At 44.1% G+C, this 22,503-nt stretch overlaps 1 protein-coding gene across 2 annotated transcripts in view; it reads right to left on the bottom strand.

Annotated features, from left to right (window-relative positions):
• The window catches only part of GCC88 (GRIP and coiled-coil domain containing 88 kDa), a 140,113-nt gene that overhangs the window by 79,241 nt on the left and 38,369 nt on the right, over positions 1-22,503 (bottom strand). For both annotated transcript variants that reach the window (XM_070088797.1, XM_070088793.1), the window contains exon 4: positions 6,049-6,207. In XM_070088797.1, coding sequence (XP_069944898.1) covers positions 6,049-6,207 — 159 coding nt within the window. The remainder of the gene's footprint in view (positions 1-6,048; positions 6,208-22,503) is intronic.

Below are 22,503 nucleotides of genomic sequence, written 5' to 3'. Positions count from 1 at the left end.
TCATAAATTCTAGCGGCTTCAAATCAAGCAGGAGAAAGCTGGTAGGCCCACATGTGAGAGAATGGGTCTGTGTGGTCAGTGTGCACCATATAAAAAAACATGGAGCATGCAGTGCATAATGAGAAAAAAAAAACTCCGACCGTTTTTTTTAATTAAAATGGTCTATTTTCGTATAGTATTTATGGTTATATTCTCGTTTTCTTGGTCTCATTTGATAGAATGGAAAACATATTATAGAATTAGAGGTGATTTTGATTGATTTTACTATAAAAAGAACCTGGAAATGGAGCTCAAAGTAGGGGAAATGTTTGATTTTTGCCGATGTTCAAAAGTAAACAAATGATGTCATTGTCTAATAAATGTCCAACTAGCCATTCTAATATGTAGTCATGAATGGGTTCATGTTATTTATACAATTATTACAGTATTGCAGTAGTCTGCATAACAGTAAATCTTCTATTTTTTGTTTGAATAAAAATTCAAAATAGAAAGCAAGAGTAATATCAGAAGGGCTTGGAGATGTGACTGATGAGCAAAGAAAATGTTATTTTAGAGCCAGGAATGTCTGCATTGTTTATTCTGGACCTTATTTTGAAATTGTCATAATTTTTAATTTTCGTGAAATTGGCCAAATAGCAAATTTCTGACCACGTTATTGGGTAGTTGAAATCAGTAAATGGGCAGTTTCTTGCACTCAATCGATAGAAAAAATGGAGTTCTAAAGAAATAGCTATGAGTTTGGTCAACTGGAACAATGGAATTAGCCGAAAATAGGGCTCAAAGTGGGCGAAATCGCCGATTTGTAAATATCGCCGAGGTCGCTAACTTCGCAAGAGCGTAATTCCATCAGTTTCCCATCAAATTTCGTGTTTTTGGTGTCATTACAATCGGGAAAAGATTCTCTATCATTTCATAAGAAAAAATTATTTTTTTTTTTTTAAATTTTGCGACACCAGGGGGTTAATCAATCTGTGCCTATCAAGATGGCTATGAATTGCTTCAGCAATTATCGTTTCCACAAATTTTCCCACTATGGAAGTAAGGCTTACTGGTCTATAGTTTCAAGCCAAGGACCTGTCACCTGCCTTGTAAATAGGTATTACATTTGCCATTTTCCACTTATCAGGCACTATGCCAGTTTGTAGTGATATGTTAAAAAAATTAGCCAAAGGTATGCTAAGTTCCTCTTTACATTCCTTTAACACCCTTGCCAACAGTTCACCAGGGCCTGGGGATTTGTTAAGTTTTAGTTTCTCTATTTGTCTGAGGACCACGTCACTAGTTACCGCAATCGTGCATAGTTTATTATCGTCCTGTTCTACGTAATCTATTATTTCAGGAATATCGCTAGTATTTTCCTGGGTGAAAACTGAGAGGAAGTAGGCATTGAGAATTTCGCACATATCCTTATCACTGTCAGTGATCTGACCAGAGTTACTCTTAAGTGGGCCAATCTTGTCTCTAATCTTACTTCTGTATACCTGAAAGAACCCTTTTGGGTTAGTCTTTGAATCGCTTGCGACCTTAGCCTCATAATCCCTTTTTGCTTTTCTTATTCCTTTCTTTATATCTCTCTTTAATTGAATATATTGATTTCTTAACTGCCAATCCCCTCTTTTGATATGCCTATATATGCCTCTCTTTTGACCAATGAGATGTTGTAATATATTTTTCATCCATTTGGGACCATTTTTGTTAGATCTAATTTCCCTACTCGGAACAAAAGTTGTCTGAGTAGCTAGAACTATGCTCTGAAAAATGTCATATTGGCAACCATGATCACCTACCTGACCCATAGTCAGGACATCCCAATTTAGCCCACCCAGGTAATTTTTCAGTCCCATGAAGTCAGCCAAGCAAAAATCTGGGACAGAGATTTGATTGCAGTTATCTGGGTAATTCCATGATATATTGAAACTAAGTGGTTTGTGATCACTTTCCCCAAGCTCATCATTAACCTCAAGATTATTAATTAGTGAATCTTTGTTGGTAAGAACCAAGTCAAGCAGATTGTTTCCTCTAGTTGGTTCTGTTACAACCCATTCTAAAAAGCAATCCTGAACCGTATCAAGAAAATCTCCCATTATCACAACATTTTCATATCTAGATGCCTTATGAATTTTGTCCCATAACATCTTACTTCACTCCCTATCAAGGTTTGTGGGCCTATAAATCACACCCAAAATTAATTTGTCACGTCCCTTGAGAAACTGTAACCAAACAGATTCTGTGTTCAATGTTTCTAATCTTATATCATGTCTAAGACAACCATTTAAATTTTCTCTGACTTACATTGCCACTCCACCACCCTTCCTGTTGACCCTACCAGTGTGGAATAGTTTATAACCCTGTATGTTCAGAAGGCATTTCTCTATCTTTCAGGTTGAACCAGGTCTCTGTTATACCAATAATATCTATATTACCTACACTTGCAAGTAATCTTAGCTCATCTATCTTATTTCTTAGACTCCTACTATTTGTATAGTAAACCTTAAGGGAGCTAGTCACTCACTGCCCTCTACTATCTCTCTTTGTTTGTTGATCAGTTGATTTGCCATTACTAGCAACTTTGAATATTTGAATATTGTCTTTTAAACATATCCCTGAGGTATCCCGGTAATAACTGATGTTTTTAACCCACATGCTGCAGCCTGATTGTTTCCCACAAGCACCCATACCTCTATAATCTATCAGTTTAAATTCCTACGCAAGTCATCAATTACCCTCTCGATCGAATTGGCTAATGCAACCACTCCATCTCCAGAGAGATGAACCCCATCCTTTGCATACACATCACATTTGCCAAAGAATAGGTCCCAGTTATCCACGAATGGGATTGTAAGTTCCTGGCAGTAACTGTCTAGCCAGCAATTTACACCAATTGCCCTAGACATCCATTCATTGCCCACTCCCTTTCTAGGCAAGATGCTACATATGACTGGAATCCCTTCCTTAGACCCAACTATTTCTATGGCTGGCCTGTACTTATCCAGCAGCTCCTCTCTCCTGCCCTTCCCAATGTCATTACCCCCAGCACTAAGATAGATAATGGGCTTGTTCCCATTGCCTGCTATAATATTATCCAACATGCTGACTATGTCACCAACACAGGCTCCAGGAAGACACACTCTCTGTCTGACCTTTCTGTCTCTGTTACAAAATGCATGGTCCATATATCTTACCTGAGAATCTCCTACTATTAAAATATTCTTACCTTGATTAGCAGGGGAATTAGTGGTACCTTCAACCTCACTAACCACTGAAGTACACTTGTCTCGGAGAACAGAGAATCGATTTCCTACCTTCACATCTTCTCTATTACTCTCCTCATCTTCCTTCTTCCTGAACTGTGAACTACTTGCCACTTAAAGCAGCTGCCACTATCACTGCTGGTGACCATTTCCTCCTTACCAGCTAAATCCTTCTCACACTCGCTCCCAAACTCAGCTATGCGAAGCTTCAGCCTCCTATTTTCCTCCTGAAGAAGTAGAACCTCCTTCTTCAACGCTTGAACCTGAGATTCTAAAACACAACAAGAAGAAATGGTGCTTGGTAACAGCCCATGCTAACTCCCAAGAGCTTAGGCAGGTATGACCACACGTGACAACTGACCTCAGCGTACTAATGTCAGAGAATCTCACTTTCAAAGATTACAACAATGTCCCGACTACATATACTGGGAAAATGATAACATGGATAATGAGAACCTTCAAAACTAGAGATGCCACACCAATGATGATTCTCTTTCAATCACTTGCTTTCTCTAGGCTGGAATACTGCTGTACACTAACAGCCCCTTTAAAGGCAGCAGGCTAAACTGCAGACCTGGAGAATATACAGGGAACATTCACTGAATGTATAAGTACAATAAAGCACCTAAATTACTGGAAACAAATTAAGTCCTTTGTCCTGTACTTCTTGGAGCACTCCTTCACCACTCTTTTAACCTCTCTTTTACTCTCCATATACACCTCCCTCTATCTATCACTTCTATATTGTAAAAGCCTTTCATATGCCAACTTTTTCTCCCACACCACCCTCTTTACCTCACCATTCTGTCATTCACTCATCCTCACTCCTGCACCCACCCTCCTTTACCCACAAACTTCTGCTGCACATTTAAATAATCTACCCCATACTCCTCTACCCCCTTCTCTTTACCTGTACTCTCTCTAGACCACCCTTCTCCCAGTAGTTGCTTTCATCTTACCCTATCGTTTTTAATTTATGAACCTTCACTTCTTTTTACCTACCAATGACACTCTCCTAGTACCCCATTTATCTTACTATCACAGTAGCTATGCTGAATAATGATTTGATATATCTGTTGCTCACCCCTCTAAAAACATCCACATCCAGAAGTCTACCCTTCAAACAATTATCTATTAACACATATCCCAACAAACTGCTGACATTACACCCTATACAGCCTCTCCTCACTTAACGACAGAGTCCGTTCCTTAGACCATGTCAGTAAACGAATTCATTGCTAAACAAGGAGCATACTATAATGGTAGTGGGTTTGTGTCAACCATCTTTGATATTGTTTTAATGCTACCTTTGCACTATTTATAACATCTTTAGTATATTTTTAAATGTTTATACATTAGTGAACTGTATATTGTAATAAAGAGAATAGAGGAAATCAGCTCTAATATACATTATTAAGGTATGCATACTGGTCAAAGAGCCCGTCATCATTAAATGAGTATGTCGCTAAGTGAGGAGAGGCTGTATCACATTTCATACACTTACTTATCCTCCCACAACAACACTTTTCTCATTTGGTTCAAAGCTCCCTAAAAACTTAACACCTCCCAAAATCTCCTTCTCTCCTCCCAGAAGGGTAGACAGATGCATAAACATTTACTTCTACCTGCTTCACACATCCCACCCTTGTTGGAGTTCATCATCCTACCCTTGTCAGAGTTCATAGCATCCAACCTAAAGCATTACATTAATAGTTTTTAGTTTAATTGAAGTGTAATCCACTTATATCTTGAATTTATACACTTATTTTCCTTCTTTCTTTTCATAATTGATCAATTAATATTATGGCTACATCTTTGCTCAAATTCTTTTAGATACACCTGAACTCATCAAATTTACACCACCTCACTGAAATTTTCCAACCCCTTTAATTTTTCTTCACTTAAAGCTTGGGTCCAACTTCTTTTCATTCATAACATTCACATCCATGCTACACTCATGCATATTCAAACAATCCACCTTCAAAATATTCTTGGTCCTTTTAGTAATTTATACAGGAGAAGGGGTTAATAGTCCCTTGCTCCTGGCATTTTAGTCACCTTTTACGACACACATGGCTTATGGAGATAGAACTACCCATTTCCTCATGAAGATGAAAGAAAATGCTAAAGGGTGAAGAACTGAGTGTGTATACATATACATGTCCATTCACAACTGCACATATAGTATGAATTAGATACAAGTAGAAGTAGCAAGATGTTTCTGTCATCTCATGTGTCTGTCAAAACAGAAAGAAATAACACCAGAAATCCTGCCACTGTGTATAACAATTTCAGGTTTCCATTTCAAACTTATTTAGCAGGACAGTGGTACCTCCTTGGTGGTTACTATCTACCAAACTACTAACTACCAAAATGTTTGTATGTCAAATAAATACAACTAAAACTTCATACTGAGGCAGGGAAAAAAATAAGTTAATTAAGAAAGTAGAAGAGTGAATAAGGGAGGATGCTCCTTAAGTAAAGAGAGTAAACATTGTTTAATTCATCATGATGTATCCATTTTTCTCTTCGCTTAAATAGGTACTGTGAATGTAATGATAAGAGAAATTAAGCTTGGCCTCAATTATGTTGCAGGTTTGATGCCTCTGTTAACCCCACATAACTTAGGATAGTTGGGAGAGAAAAAATATACTCAAAGATAGTCGAAATTTTGAACATTAAGTAAAAATGTACTAGGCAATTTAAAATAGTGTTTATACAATTCTTTTCCATCTCTCAGATATAATTTGGTCATCCAATTAGTTTTGAAAATTAAAAAAAAACTTCATACACAAACCTTTTCTTTTTCAGACATAAGTCGTTTCTTGTCATTTTGCAGAGAGAGTTCAATTCGTCTTTTCTCTGATGACACAGTGTTTAGGGCAGAGGTCAATGCAACAATTTTTTTCTTTAAGTCTTCTGCTGCTTCTGCTGGGGTTGCCTGCTCTCCAGTGTCCTGTAACATACAAGAGAGATTTCTAAAGAGATGCATCATATTAATTTCTTAACGGTATTGAAACCTCATCGCTGAGCCTTGATTGGGGCTCAATTTCTCTGGTGTGTTATCACGGAAGGTGTCGCAGTTTCCTGGTATGTAGTAGTGACAAGTCATGAGCTGCACACAATAACATAGTGTTCCCTGACTTCTTATAACACCTCTTACCTTTCACTGAACTCCACATGTACCCTCCAACACATCTAATTATAATATGATTAAATTTTTAACTGCAAACTAGAAATTAGACAATAAATTACTTTGTAAATAATGAAGTTATTTTTTCATCAATGTGCATTCATATTTTGTTTATTCATTTTATTCATATGTAAAGGGTTCATATTTGTTTGGCAAAGATCCATATATTTAATGATTATGATCTTGTTAAATGTGGATTGTAAAAATTACCTTTTTTCACCAAATGCATTGATGTTTTGTGTATATTCATGTTATGCAGGTATTGTGGGATCTCAACTGATTGATAGAGATTGGTCAAGAGCTGTAGACTTAGTAGGTATGTTGGTTTGTTGGATGGCAGTTCAGTCATGTACCAAACATGGATGTTGTACAGCAATTCAATTTACTTACACCACAACCTTCCCTTTACCACTACCACCTGGGAATGCAATTATCCTCATGACAAGTTTCCTTACACAATATTCAAAGGTACCTCATACTCTCACCATAACTGAGAGGGTAGAGAACATATATGAAGAGTATTGTGTCATATAAAATGGAAGGGATAGGGTGAGAGTGAGGCAGTCCAGATGCTCCCCCATACTTACACTTCTTTTACTATAACTTCCTAACCAAATACTCAACCATAACATTAAGTGACTGGAGAGCATACATAATTTGTGTCAAATATAAAGTAAAAGGGGGTGTGAGCATATGGTAGAGTGGGAGGGAGGGAGTGGGAGAGGGGAAGGTTATAAACAGGAGACCTAGGAAAATCAGAGGGAAGAGAAAAGGGAGGAAACAGGGACTTATCTGAGTACTGCACAATGTTTTCATTTTACTGTTTAGAAACAAATTAAATTATATATAGACTATTATAATTCAGAGTCCATCTCAGATTACAACATAAGTATGTGTATGTATGTGTGTGTGCGTGCGTGCGTGCGTGCGTGCGTGCGTGTGTGTGTGTGTGTGTGTGTGTGTGTGTGTGTGTGTGTGTGTGTGTGTGTATACTCACCTAATTGTGGTTGCAGGGGTCGAGGCACAGCTCCTGGCCCTGCCTCTTCACCGACAGCTACTAGGTCCTCTCTCCCCCTGCTCCATAAGCTTTATCATACCTCGTCTTAAAACTATGTATAGTTCCTGCCTCCACTACATCGCTTGCCAGACTATTCCACTTCCTAACTACTCTGTGACTGAAGAAATGCTTCCTAACATCCCTTTGACTCATCTGAGTCTTCAGCTTCCAATTGTGACCCCTTGTTTCTGTGTCCCATCTCTGGAACATCCTGTCTCTGTCCACCTTGTCTATTCCACGCAGTATTTTGTATGTCATTATCATGTCTCCCCTGACCCTCCTGTCCTCCAGTGCTGTCAGACCGATTCCCCTTAGCTCTGGAACTAGCCTTGTTGCAAACCTTTGCACTTTCTCTAATTTCTTGACGTGTCTGACCAGGTGTGGGTTCCAAACTGGTGCTGCGTACTCCAGTATGGGCCTGACGTACACAGTGTATAAAGTCTTGAACGATTCCTGAGGTGCCAGAATGCTATTCTCAGGTTTGCCAAGCGCCCACATGCCGCAGCAGTTATCTGGTTAATGTGTGCTTCTGGCGATGTACTCGGTATTATACTCACTCCTAGGTCTTTCTCCTTGAGTGAGGTTTGCAGCCTTTGGCCTCCTAGCCTATACTCTGTCTACAGTCTTCTTTCCCCTCCTCCGATCTTCATGACTTTGCATTTAGCGGGGTTAAATTCTAGGAGCCAGTTTCTGGACCACACATCCAGCCTGTCCAGGTCTCTTTGTAGACCTGTCTGGTCCGCGTCTGATTTAATTCTCCTCATTAACTTGATGTCATCTGCAAACAGGGACACTTCTGAGTCTATCCCTTCCATCATGTCGTTCACATATACCAAGAATAGCACTGGTCCCAGGACTGACCCCTGTGGGACCCCGCTCGTCACTGGCGCCCACTGTGATACCTCATCATGGACCATGACTCGCTGTTGCCTCCCTGTTAGGTATTCTCTGATCCACTGCAGTGCCCTTCCTGTTATACGTGCCTGTTCCTCTAGCTTCTGTACTAATCTCTTGTGAGGAACTGTGTCAAAGGCCTTCTTGCAGTCCAAGAAAATGCAATCAACCCACCCCTCCCTCTCATTTCTTACTTCAGTTACCTTGTCATAAAACTCTAGTAGGTTTGTGACACAGGATTTGCCTTCCATGAATTCATGCTGGCTGTCATTTATAATCTTGTTCTGCTCCAGGTGCTCCACCACTCTCCTCCTGATAATCTTTTCCAAGACTTTGCATACTATACAGGTCAGTGACACTGGTCTATAATTTAGTGCTTCATTTCTGTCTCCCTTCTTAAACATGGGGACTACATTTGCCTTCTTCCATACTTCAGGTAGTTGCCCTGTTTCAATGGAAGTGTTGAAGATTTTGGTTAGTGGCACACGTAGTGTCCCTGCTCCCTCTCTAAGGACCCACGGAGATATATTGTCCTGTCCCACAGCCTTTGAGGTATCAAGGTCACTTAGGAGCTTCTCCACCTCCTCCTCAGTTGTGTGTAATTCCTCCAACACTTGTTGGTATATCCCTTGTTGCTGTACCCCACTGTTTTGTCTTCCCATTGTTCCTTCAGCCTCCACTGTAAATACTTCCTGAAATCTCACGTTGAGCTCCTCACATACCTCGTTTCTTGTGAGCTCCCCACATTCTTTCCTCAGCCTGATTACCTGGTCCTTGACTGTTGTCTTCCTCCTGATGTGGCTGTAGAGTAGTTTCGGGTCAGACTTGACTTTCGATGCTATGTCATTTTCATACTGCTGCTGCGCCTCCCTCCTTATCTGTGCATACTCGTTTCTGGCTCATTGACCAATCTCTTTATTCTCCTGAGTCCTTTGCCTTCTGTACTTTTTCCATTCTCTAGAGCACTTAGTTTTTGCCTCCCTTCACCTTCGGGTAAACCAAGGGCTCGTTCTGTCCTTCCCATTATTTCTGTTACCCTTGGGAACAAACCTTTCCTCTGCCTCCTTGCATTTTGTTACAAAGTCCATCATTTCGTTTACTGACTTTCCTACCAACTCTTGTTCCCACTGAACCTCCTGCAAGAAGGTCCTCATTCCCATGTAGTTCCCCCTTTTATAGTTTAGCTTTTCCCTTTCTACTCCTGTTACCCTCTCCACTTTAACTCCATGATGTATTCAAAGCTCATAACTATGTGATCACTAGCTCCAAGGGGCCTTTCATATGTAATGTGCTCAATGTCTGAGCTACTCAGGATGAACACAAGGTTCAGTCTTGCTGGTTCATCCTCCCCTCTCTCTCTGGTAGTATCCCTAACATGTTGGTGCATGAGATTTGCCAGCACCACATCAATCATCTTGGCTCTCCATGTTTCGGGACCCCCATGTGTCTCCAGGTTTTCCCAATCAATCTCCCTGTGACTGAAGTCGCCCATGACCAGTAACTTCGCTCTACTTGAGTGAGCCCTTCTTACCACCTCAGCTAGAGTGTCCACCATTGCTCTGTTGCACTCATCATATTCTTCTCTTGGTCTCCTGCAGTTCTGTGGTGGGTTATACATCACCGCAATGACTACCTTGTGTTCCCGACTGAACTGTACCTACTACATATTCCATTTCTTCAATCTCGTCCATACCTTCCATTTCTTGATAACTCCACTGTTTTTTCATTAGTAGTACAACCCCTCCTCCCCACCTGCTCCTTCTATCCTTCCTCAGGATCTGATATCCGGGTGGGAAGATGGCATCTGTGTGTGTACTCACCTAATTGTGGTTGCAGGGGTCGAGACCCAGCTCCTGGCCTTGCCTCTTCACTGATCGCTACTAGGTCCTCTCTCTCTCTGCTTCCACAGCTTTATCATACCTCGTCTTAAAGCTATGTATGGTTCCTGCCTCCACTACATCACTTGTTAGGCTATTCCACTTCCTGATGACTCTATGACTCAAGAAATACTTCTTAACATCCCTATGACTCGTCTGAGTCTTCAGCTTCCAACTGTGACCCCTTGTTTCTGTGTCCCCTCTCTGGAACAACCTGTCTCTGTCTACCTTATCTATTCCACGCAGTATTTTGTATGTCGTTATCATGTCTCCCCTGACCTGCCTGTCCTCCAATGTAGTCAGTCCGATTTCCCTCAACCTTTCTTCGTAGGACATACCCGTGCTCCGGAACTAGCCTTGTTGCAAACCTTTGCACTTTCTCTAATTTCTTGATGTGTTTGCCCAGGTGTGGGTTCTAAACTGGAGCTGCATACTCCAGTATGGGCATGATGTACACAGTGTCTTGAACGATTCCTTACTAAGGTATCAGAATGCTATTCTCAGGTTTGCCAGGCACCCGTATGCTGCAGCAGCTATCTGGTTGATGTGTGCCTCCGGAGACATGCTCAGTGATATGGTCACCTCAAGATCTTTCTCCTTGAGTGAGGTTTGCAGTCCTTGGCCGCCTAGTCTATACTCTGTCTGTGGTTTTCTTTGCCCTTCTCCGATCTTCATGACTTTGCACTTGGCAGGGTTGAATTCAAGAAACCAGTTGTTGGACCATGTGTCCAGCCTGTCCAGGTCTCTTTGAAGTCCTGCCTGGTCCTCATCTGATTTAATTCTCCTCATTAACTTCACATCATCTGCAAACAGGGACACCTCTGAGTCTATCCCTTCCATCATGTCATTCACATATACCAGAAATAGCACTGGTCCTAGGGCCGACCCCTGTGGGACCCCGCTCGTCACAGGTGCCCTCTGTGATACCTCATCCCGTACCATGACTCGTTGTTGCCTCTCTGTCAGGTATTCTCTGATCCATTGCAGTGCCCTTCCTGTTATACGCGCCTAATCCTCTAGTCTCTGCACTCGTCTCTTGTGAGGAACTGTGTCGAAGGCCTTCTTGCAGTCCAAGAAAATGCAATCAACCCACCCCTCTCTCTCGTGTCGCACTTCTGCAACTTTGTCATAGAACTCCAGAAGGTTTGTGACACAGGATTTGCCTTCCATGAATCCGTGCTGATTATCGTTTATAATCTTGTTCCATTCCAGGTACTCCACCACTCTCCTCCTAATAATCTTCTCCATGACTTTGCATACTATACAGGTCAGTGACACTGTCTGTAATTTAGTGCCTCTTTTCTGTCTCCCTTTTTTAAAAATGGGAACTACATTTGCAATCTTCCATACCTCAGGTAGTTGCCCAGTTTCAAGGGATGTGTTGAAGAATTTGGTTAATGGCACCCATGGGGAGATGTTGTCTGGTCCCATTGCCTTTGAGGTATCAAGGTCACTTAGCAGCTTCTTCACCTCCTCCTCAGTTGTGTGCATATCGTCCAGCACCTTTTGGTCTATTCCCAGTTGGTGTCCCCCTCTGTCCTGTCTTCCCAGAGTCCTTCCTGTCTCCACTGTGAATACTTCCTTAAATCTCCTGTTGAGCTCCTCGCATACCTCTTGATCGTTTCTTGTGAATTCCCCACCTTCTTTCCTCAGCCTAATCACATGGTCTTTGTCGTCTTTCTCCTAATGTGGCTAAACAGCAGTTTCGGGTCAGACTTGGCTTTCGATGCTATGTCATTTTCGTACTGTCACTGGGTCTCCCTCCTTATCTGTGCATATTCATTTCTGGCTCTTTGACTGATCTCCTTGTTTTCCTGGGACCTTTGCCTTCTATACCTCTTCCATTCTCTAATGCACTTAGTTTTTGCCTCCATGCACCACTGGGTAAACCAAGGACTCGCTATGGTCTTCCCACTGTTTCTGTTGCCCTTGGGAACAAACCTTTCCTCTGCCTCCTTGCATTTTGTTGATACACATACTCCATCATTTCATTTACTGTGTTTCCTACCATTTCTCTGTCCCACTGCACCTCCCACAGGAAATTCCTCAAACCTGTGTAGTCCCCACTTTTATAGTTTGGCTTTTCCCATTCGACTCCTGTTACCCTCTCCACCTGTAACTCTACTATGTAATCAAAACTCAGGACTACGTGGTCACTAACTCCGAGGGGCCTCTTATACGTGATGTCATCAATGTCCGAGCTACTCAGGGTGAACACAAGGTCCAGTCTTGCTGGTTCATCCTCCCCTCACTCTCTGGTAGTGTCCCTGATGTTTTGATGCATGAGGTTTACCAGTACCACATCCATCACCTTGGCTCTCCATGTTTCGGGGCCCCCATGAGGCTCCAGGTTTCCCAATCAATCTCCCTGTGGTTGAAATCACCCATAACCAGTAACTTTGCTCTGCACATTTGAGCTCTTCGTGCCACCTCACCCAGTGTGTCCACCATCGCTCTGTTGTTCTCATCATATTCCTCTCTTGGCCTCCTACAGTTCTGTGGTGGGTTATACATCACAGCAATGACTACCTTATGTTCGCCAGATTGAATTGTACCTGCTATGTAGTCCTTTCCCCAATCTCTTCCATGCCCTCCATTTCCTCGAAACTCCATCGTTTTTTTTATGTGCAGTGTAGTGTAGGGTAGTGTAGGGTAGCGTAAGGTAGTGTAGGGTAGTGTAGTGTAGTGTAGTGTGTGTGTGTGTGTGTGTGTGTGTGTGTGTGTGTGTGTGTGTACTCACCTATTTGTACTCACCTATTTGTGGTTGCAGGGGTCGAGTCCTAGCTCCTGGCCCCGCCTCTTCACCGGTTGCTACTAGACCCTCTCTCTCCCCGCTCCATGAGCTTTATCAAACCTCGTCTTAAAACTGTGTATGGTTCCTGCCTCCACTACGTCATTTTCTAGGCTATTCCACTGCCTTACAACTCTATGACTGAAGAAATACTTCCTACTATCTCTCTGACTCATTTGTGTCTTCAACTTCCAATTGTGGCCTCTTGTTTCTGTGTCCCCTCCCTGGAACATCCTGTCCTTGTCCACCTTGTCTATTCCATGCAGTATTTTATATGTCGTTATCATGTCTCCCCTGACCCTCCTGTCCTCCAGTGTCGTCAGGCCGATTTCCCTTAATCTTTCTTCATAGGACATTCCCCTTAGCTCTGGAACTAACCTTGTTGCAAACCTTTGTACTTTCTCTAGTTTCTTGACGTGCTTTATCAAGTGCGGGTTCCAAACAGGTGCTGCATACTCCAGTATGGGCCTGACATACACGGTGTACAGTGTCTTGAATGATTCCTTACTAAGGTGTCGGAATGCTGTTCTCAGGTTTGCCAGGCGCCCATATGCTGCAGCAGTTATCTGATTGATGTGTGCTTCCGGAGACATGCTCGGTGTTATACTCACCCCAAGATCTTTCTCCTTGAGTGAGGTTTGCAGTCTTTGGCCACCTAGCCTATACTCTGTCTGTGGTCTTCTGTGCCCTTCCCCTATCTTCATGACTTTGCATTTGGCAGGATTAAATTCGAGAAGCCATTTGCTGGACCAGGTGTCCAGTCTGTCCAGGTCTCTTTGAAGTCCTGCCTGGTCCTCATCAGATTTAATTCTCCTCATTAACTTCACATCATCTGCAAACAGGGACACTTCTGAGTCTAACCCTTCCGTCATGTCGTTCACATATACCAAAAATAGCACTGGTCCTAGGACCGACCCCTGTGGGACCCCGCTCGTCACAGGTGCCCACTGTGATACATCATTACGTACCATGACTCGTTGTTGCCTCCCTGTCAGGTATTCTCTGATCCATTGCAGTGCCCTTCCTGTTATATGCGCCTGATGCTCTAGCTTCTGCACTAATCTCTTGTGAGGAACTGTGTCAAAGGCCTTCTTGCAGTCCAAGAAGATGCAATCAACCCACCCCTCTCTCTCTTGTCTTACTTCTGTTATTTTATCATAAAACTCCAGAAGGTTTGTGACACAGGATTTGCCTTCCGTGAATCCGTGCTGGTTGGCATTTATACTCCTGTTCCGTTCCAGGTGCTCCACCACTCTCCTCCTGATAATCTTCTCCATAATTTTGCATACTATACACGTCAATGACACAGGTCTATAGTTTAGTGCCTCTTTTCTGTCTCCTTTTTTGAAAATGGGAACTACATTTGCTGTCTTCCATACCTCAGGTAGTTGCCCAGTTTCCAGGGATGTGTTGAAGATTGTGGTAAGTGGTACGCACAACATATCTGCTCCCTCTCTAAGGACCCATGGAGAGATGTTGTCCGGTCCCATTGCCTTTGAGGTATCGATGTCCCTTAGCAGTTTCTTCACCTCCTCCTCATCTGTATGTATGTCGTCCAACACTTGTTGGTGTATTCCTTGTTGGTGTCCCCATCTGGTCTGTCCCCCCAGAGTCCTTCCTGTCTCTACTGTAAATACTTCCTTAAATCTCGTGTTGAGCTCCTCACATACCTCTTGATCGTTTCTTGTGAGTTCCCCACCTTCTTTCCTCAGCCTTATCACCTGGTCCTTGACTGTTGTCTTCTTCCTAATGTGGCTATACAGCAGTTTCGGGTCAGATTTGACTTTCGATGCTATGTCGTTTTCATACTGTCTCTGGGCCTCCCTCCTTATCTGCGCATACTCGTTTCTGGCTCTTCTACTAATCTCCTTGTTTTCCTGGGTCCTATGCCTCCTGTACCTTTTCCATTCTCTGTTGCACTTAGCTTTTGCCTCCCTACACCTTCGGGTAAACCAAGGACTCGTCTTGGTCTTCCTATTATTTCTGTTTCCCTTGGGAACAAAACTTTCCTCTGCCTCCTTGCACTTTGTTGCCACATATTCCATCATCTCGTTTACTGATTTTCCTACCATTTCTCTGTCCCACTGAACCTCCTGCAGGAAGTTTCTCATACCTGTGTAGTCCCCCCTTTTATAGTTTGGCCTGTCCCCTTCAGTTCCTGTTACCTTCTCCACTTGTAACTCTACTATATAGTCAAAACTCAGAACCACATGATCGCTAGCTCCAAGGGGACTCTCGTAAGTGATGTCCTCGATGTCTGAACTGCTCAGGGTGAACACAAGATCCAGTCTTGCTGGCTCATCCTCCCCTCTCTCTCTGGTTGTGTCCCTGACATGTTGATGCATGAGGTTTTCAAGTACCACATCCATCATCTTTGCTCTCCATGTTTCGGGACCCCCATGTGGCTCCAGGTTTTCCCAGTCGATCTCCCTGTGGTTGAAATCGCCCATTACCAGTAACTTTGCTCTGCTCGAGTGAGCTCTTCTTGCCACCTCAGCCAGTGTGTCCACCATCACCCTGTTGTTTTCTTCGTACTCCTCTCTTGGCCTCCTGCAGTTCTGTGGTGGGTTATACATCACTCCAATGACTACTTTATGTTCTCCGGACTGAATTGTACCTACAATGTAGTCTCTTTCTCCAATCATGTCCATGCCTTCCATTTCCTCAAATCCCCATTGGTGTTTTATGAGCAGTGCAACCCCTCCTCCCCCTCTACTCCTTCTATCTTTCCTCAGGATCTGATATCCTGTTGGGAAGATTGTGTCTGTTATTATCTCAGCGAGTTTTGTTTCTGTGACTGCTATGATGTCTGGGGATTTTTCACTGATTCTTTCATTCCACTCCTCATGTTTATTCATTATTCCATCCGCATTTGTGTACCAAACCTTTAGTTTCTTTTCTATCATTGTGGTCATGCAAGTATATTGGGGTTGGGGGAGGGAGAGCCTTGGTGGGGGCCTATATGGGGCTGTGGTGTAGGTGGGGTATGTGTTGATGGGGGTGGGGTCAGAATGCCCATAAGGGACAGCTGTTGGGGTGAGGTTTGTGATATGGGGGTTGGTGGCAGAGGGAACAGTGAGTGGGTTGGAGTATAGGTTGCTCAGTTGCGTTGGGAATGTCGCAACTGAGCAACCTATACTCCAACCCACTCACTGTTCCCTCTGCCACCAACCCCCATATCACAAACCTCACCCCAACAGCTGTCCCTTATGGGCATTCTGACCCCACCCCCATCAACACATACCCCACCTACACCACAGCCCCATATGTGTGTGTGTGTGTGTGTGTGTGTGTGTGTGTGTGTGTGTGTGTGTGTGTGTGTACTCACCTAGTTGAGGTTGCAGGGGTCGACTCCGAGCTCCTGGCCCTGCCTCTTTACTGATCGCTACTAGGTCACTCTCCCTGAACCGTGAGCTTTATCATACCTCTGCTTAAAGCTATGTATGGATTCTGCCTCCACTACATCGCTTCTCAAACTATTCCACTTACTGACTACTCTGTGGCTGAAGAAATACTTCCTAACATCCCTGTGATTCATCTGTGTCTTTAACTTCTAACTGTGTCCCCATGTTACTGTGTCCAATCTCTGGAACATCCTGTCTTTGTCCACCTTGTCAATTCCTCTCAGTATTTTGTATGTCGTTGTCATGTCCCCCCTATATCTCCTGTCCTCCAGTGTTGTCAGGTTGATTTCCCTTAACCTCTCCTCATAGGACATACCTCTTAGCTCTGGGACTAGTCTAGTTGCAAACCTTTGCACTTTCTCTAGTTTCTTTACGTGCTTGGCTAGGTGTGGGTTTCAAACTGGTGCCGCATACTCCAATATGGGCCTAACGTACACGGTGTACAGGCTCCTGAACGATTCCTTATTAAGATGTCGGAATGCTGTTCTGAGGTTTGCTAGGCACCCATATGCTGCAGCCGTTATTTGGTTGATGTGCTCTTTAGGAGATGTGCCTAGTGTTATACTCACCCCAAGATCTTTTTCCTTGAGTGAGGTTTGTAGTCTCTGGCCCCCCTAGACTGTACTCCATCTGTGGTTTTCTTTGCCCTTTCCCAATCTTCATGACTTTGCACTTGGTGGGATTGAACTCAAGAAGCCAATTGCTGGACCAGGTCTGCAGCCTGTCCAGATCCCTCTGTAGTTCTGCCTGGTCTTCGATCGAGTGAATTCTTCTCATCAACTTTACGTCATCTGCAAACAGGGACACCTCAGAGTCTATTCCTTCCGTCATGTCGTTCACAAATACCAGAAACAGCACTGGTCCTAGGACCTGTGGGAACCCGCTAGTCACAGACGCCCACTCTGACACCTCGCCACGTACCATGACTCGCTTCTGTCTTCCTGACAAGTATTCCTTGATTCATTGTAGTGCCTTCCTTGTTATCCCTGCTTGGTCCTCCAGTTTTTGCACCAATCTCTTGTGTGGAACTGTGTCAAACGCCTTCTTGCAGTCCAAGAATATGCAATCCACCCACCCCTCTCTCTCTTGTCTTACTGCTGTCACCATGACATAAAACTCCAGTAGGTTTGTGACACAGGATTTCCCGTCCCTGAAACCATGTTGGCTGCTGTTGATGAGATCATTCCTTTCTAGGTGTTCCACCACTCTTCTCCTGATAATCTTCTCCAGGATTTTGCATACTATACATGTCAGTGACACTGGTCTGTAGTTTAGTGCTTCATGTCTGTCTCCTTTTTTAAAGATTGGCACTACATTTGCTGTCTTCCATGCCTCAGGCAATCTCCCTGTTTCGATAGATGTATTGAATATAGTTGCTAGGGGTACAGATAGCGCCTCTGCTCCCTCTCTCAGGACCCATGAGGAGATGTTATCTGGCCCCATTGCCTTTGAGGTATCTAGCTCACTCAGAAGCCTCTTCACTTCTTCCTCGGTTGTGTGCACTGTGTCCAGCACTTGGTGGTGTGCCCCACCTCTCCGTCTTTCTGGGGCCCCTTCTGTCTCCTCTGTGAACACTTCTTTGAATCTCTTGTCGAGTTCCTCACATACCTCACGGTCATTTCTTGTTGTCTCTCCTCCTTCCTTCCTTCCTTCCTTAGCCTGATTACCTGGTCCTTGACTGTTGTTTTCCTCCTGATGTGGCTGTATAACAGTTTTGGGCCAGATTTGGCTTTCACTGTTATGTCATTTTCATATTGTCTTTGGGCCTCCCTTCTCATCTGTGCATATTCGTTTCTTGCTCTATGACTGCTCTCCTTATTCTCCTGGGTCCTTTGCCTTCTATATTTCTTCCATTCCCTAGCACACTTCGTTTTTGCCTCCCTGCACTTTTGGGTGAACCATGGGCTCATCCTGGCTTTTTCATTATTCCTGTTACCCTTGGGTACAAACCTCTCCTCAGCCTCCTTGCATATTGTTGCTACATATTCCATCATCTCATTAACTGGCTTCCCTGCCAGTTCTCTGTCCCACTGAACCCCGTTCAGGAAGTTCCTCATTCCCGTGTAGTCCCCTTTCTCGTAGTTTGGCTTCATTCGTCCTGGCCTTCCTGCTTCTCCCTCCACTTGTAGCTCTACTGTGTATTCGAAGCTTAAAACCACATGATCGCTGGCCCCAAGGGGTCTTTCATATTTGATGTCCTCGATATCTGCACTACTCAAGGTGAATACTAAGTCCAGCCTTGCTGGTTCATCCTCTCCTCTCTCTCTTGTAGTGTCCCTTACGTGTTGGTACATGAAGTTTTCCAGTACCACCTCCATCATCTTAGCCCTCCATGTATCTTGGCCCCCATGTGGCTCCAAGTTCTCCCAATCGATCTCCTTGTGGATAAAGTAACCCATGATCAGGAGCTTTGCCCTGCATGCATGAGCTCTTCTGGCCACTGCAGCCAGTGTGTCAATCATCGCTCTATTGCTCTCTTCGTACTCTTGCCTTGGCCTCCTGCTGTTCTGTGGTGGGTTATACATCACTGTTATTACCACCTTGGGACCTCCAGAGTGAAGCGTTCCCGCTAAGTAATCACTTTCTTTTCCGCTGTCTCCTCTCTCCAGCTCATCAAAATTCCATCGGTTTTTGATCAGCAATGCCACTCCTCCACCCCCCCCCCACCGTTCCCTCTGTCTTTCCTCAGGATCTGGTATCCCGCTGGAAAGATGGCATCTGTTATCATACCTGTAAGCTTGGTTTCTGTGAGAGCTATGATGTCCGGTGATGCCTCTTTGACTCTTTCGTGCCACTCCTCCCACTTATTTGTTATTCCATCAGCGTTTGTGTACCATACCTTCAGTTTCCTTTCCAACACTGTGGTTTGGGGTTCCTGTGAGGGTGAGAGACCTGGTAGCATACTGTGGGATTCTATAGCTCAGTGTTGGGTGGAAGCTGTGGGTATGGATTGTAGTGTGTGTTGGGATGGTGTGATAGGTTGTGGAGTTCTGAGAATAGTTGTGTGTGTGCTTGCCCTTGCTGCTCTGTTCTGCTCTGACTGACCTCTGCTGGTTCCATATTTGTCTCCTTTCCTAGCTCCTTTCGCTTTTTTGTCCTCTCTCTCAGCTACTGTCGTTCTGTTTGTGTTCTGTCTCTGTCTAGGAACACCCTCTTGTACTCTTCCGAGTATTTCAACCGTGGTTTCTCTTGGAGGATCCTGTTCCGCACTGTTTCTGTCCTGAGAATCAGCTTGATCGGTCGGTTTCTCCCCTTCGAGTACCCCCCTATTCTCTGAAAATTTACAATCTCGTCCATCTCTTCACCTATTTCCGTGATGATTTTCTCAATCTCCTTTCTTTCTTCCTACCGCCTTTCAGTGTGTGTCCTTTCCTCTCTCTCCTAAAGCCCATGGATAAACACTGATTTTGCCCTTTCCTCCTCCCAATGCCTCACCCTCTGCGACTCTGGATCCTGCCTGTATGTGGTCATTTTCTCCATTGATTTTTCCAGTGGCTCTTGATAGCATTGTTGTGCCTCAGCATTCGACCTATCACCCTCTCCATCTGCACCCAGCTGTTCTTCCCTTTCACTCCTTGGCCCTTCTTGGCAGGCTGATATGACCTTAGCATAATTCATATCTCCTTCCTTCCTGTTCAGCCTCTCAGCTTCATATGCTGTGTCTTCTCTGGTCACTGCCCCTGTAACTCGCTTCAGCCTATTTATCTCAACTTCTAGGACTCTTATCCTGGCTACTGCAGTTTCGACTTATGCCTCCCAATTCTTTGTCTCCTTCTCCCTCTTTTCCAATTTCACAGGGAGCTCTTTCTCCATTTTTTTCAGAAAGCTCTCCTAATTTTCTCTCCCACTCTTGTTCCATTCTTTTCCACTGCTCCTCCATCCACTCCTCCCTACCAGAACCATTCTCATATGATCCCTGGTTCCTGCGAGTCCCTACCATTTTTTTTTTTGTGAGAGAGAGAAAGGAAAGGTAGAAGGAGAGAGAGAGGGGGAGAGTGAGAAGGGAAAGGGGGAGAGAGAGAGGGGGAAAGAGAGAGAAGGGAAGGATAGGAGAGAGGGAGAGTGAGAAGGGAAAATGGGGAAGAGAGAGAGAGAGAAGGGAAGGTAGGAGAAGAGGAGAGTGAGAAGGAAAAAGGGGGAGAGAATGAGAGAGAGAGAGAGCTAGCTAGTTCTTGCAGCTTGCTAGCTGCAAGAACTGTGTCAAAACTGTCAGTGGTGACAATAAGGCAGGAGGAGGTGCATTTCCTTCTTAAATCACTTGACCAAAAAAAGGCTGTGGGCCCAGACAAGTTGAGCCCAAGATTGTTGAGAAGATGTGCAGACCAGCTAGCAGCACCTCTAACTCGCATCTTTCAGCACTGCCTAGTACAGTGTAAATGGCCCTCTCTATGGAAAGAGGCAAATGTAGTCCCTGTTCACAAAAAGAAGAGCAGAGCAGAAATCAGCAACTACAGACCAGTGTCACCCCTGTCAATCACTGGTAAGATGCTTGAGACAATAATCTCAAGACAAATGACAGATTTTTTAGACTACCACTCACTACTTTGTGATCGTCAATATGGCTTCAGGAAAGGTTACTCTGCTGCTCTGTTGTTAACCCTCTCCACTAAGTGGCACCAGTCACTGGAAGAATCCAAAGTCAGCTGTGTGGTAGCACTGGACATTGCTGGCGCTTTCGACCGGGTGTGGCACCAGGGCTTCTTAGCAAAACTTCAAGCACTGGGAATTGCAGGCTCTACGCTATGTCTCCTCAGTGATTACCTTCATGGTAGATCTCTAAGTGTAGTCCTCAATGGAACGGAATCAGCAAGGCATCCTATTGGGGCAAGTGTTCCACAAGGAAGCGTGCTGGGTCCATTGTTATGGAATGTCTACTTCAACGACCTTCTTCATCTCATCCCAGAATCACATGCATATGCAGACGACTGTACACTGACATTCACTTATCCAAGAGAAGAAATGCCAGCTGCTCTAAGCTACATCAATCACCAGCTGAGAGCTATATCAGCTTGGGGAAATAGATGGCAAGTAGCATTTGCACCTGAGAAAACGCAAATGATGATCGTCTCTAGGCACCATGATGGTAATGCTGGTGCAGTAGTAAGGATGAATGGGAGGATGTTGGCACCTGGAGAAGAAGTTGATATCCTAGGGGTGAAATTCGACTCCAAACTAACCATGAAGAACCATGTTGTAAATCTTGCAAACAAGGCAGCCAGGAAGCTTACAGCACTTCGCGTATCTCGCATCAGCTTGACAGTAGGGGTTGCAAGATCCTGTACGAGGCACAAGTACGCTCACACCTTGAGTATGCTCCACTTTCTTGGTTTGCCTGCCCCCCCTCTCATCTGCGACTGCTTGACAGAGTAGAGAACAGAGCAAGACGTCTCATCTCTCGCCTGGACCCATCCTGGATAGATCTGTCATTTCAGCAGAGCCTTCAACATAGGAGGGATGTGGGTGGCCTTACTGTTATGTACAAGGCCAATATTGTCAAAATACCACACTTGGATCCACTTCGAGGACAGCGTGAAACAAGCTTTTATGCCACAAGATGGGCAGAAAGCAGCAACTTCACTCTGGCTATACCCTTCTCCAGAACATCACTCCATCTGAGATCATACATACCCAGGATGACTCGAGTATGGAACACATTCATACAGCATAATGATGTCAACGAGATAAAGTCAGTTGATCAAATGAAAATGCTGGCCCACAGATGGCTCCAACTTCATCCTGTTCCGTACTTGTATGTCTCATAACAATAAAAATGCTTTCAAATGAGCTGATGTAGGTAACAGCTCTTAGCTTGCCAATAAAGTTAGGAATCCTTAACCTGTAATATAGCTGTCAATAAAGTTAGGGATCCTTAACCTTGTCAAACCCTGTGTAAAAAAAGAGAGAGAGAGAGAGAGAGAGAGAGAGAGAGAGAGAGAGAGAGAGAGAGAGAGAGGGAGAGGGAGAGAGGGAGAGAGGGAGAGAGAGAGAGAGGGAGAGAGAGGGAGAGGGAGAGAGAGGGAGAGGGAGAGGGAGAGG

The sequence above is a fragment of the Cherax quadricarinatus genome, chromosome 2 (assembly GCF_038502225.1).
Source record: "Cherax quadricarinatus isolate ZL_2023a chromosome 2, ASM3850222v1, whole genome shotgun sequence".
NCBI lineage: Eukaryota > Metazoa > Arthropoda > Malacostraca > Decapoda > Parastacidae > Cherax > Cherax quadricarinatus.
This window is presented reverse-complemented; position numbering and strand designations above follow the sequence as displayed.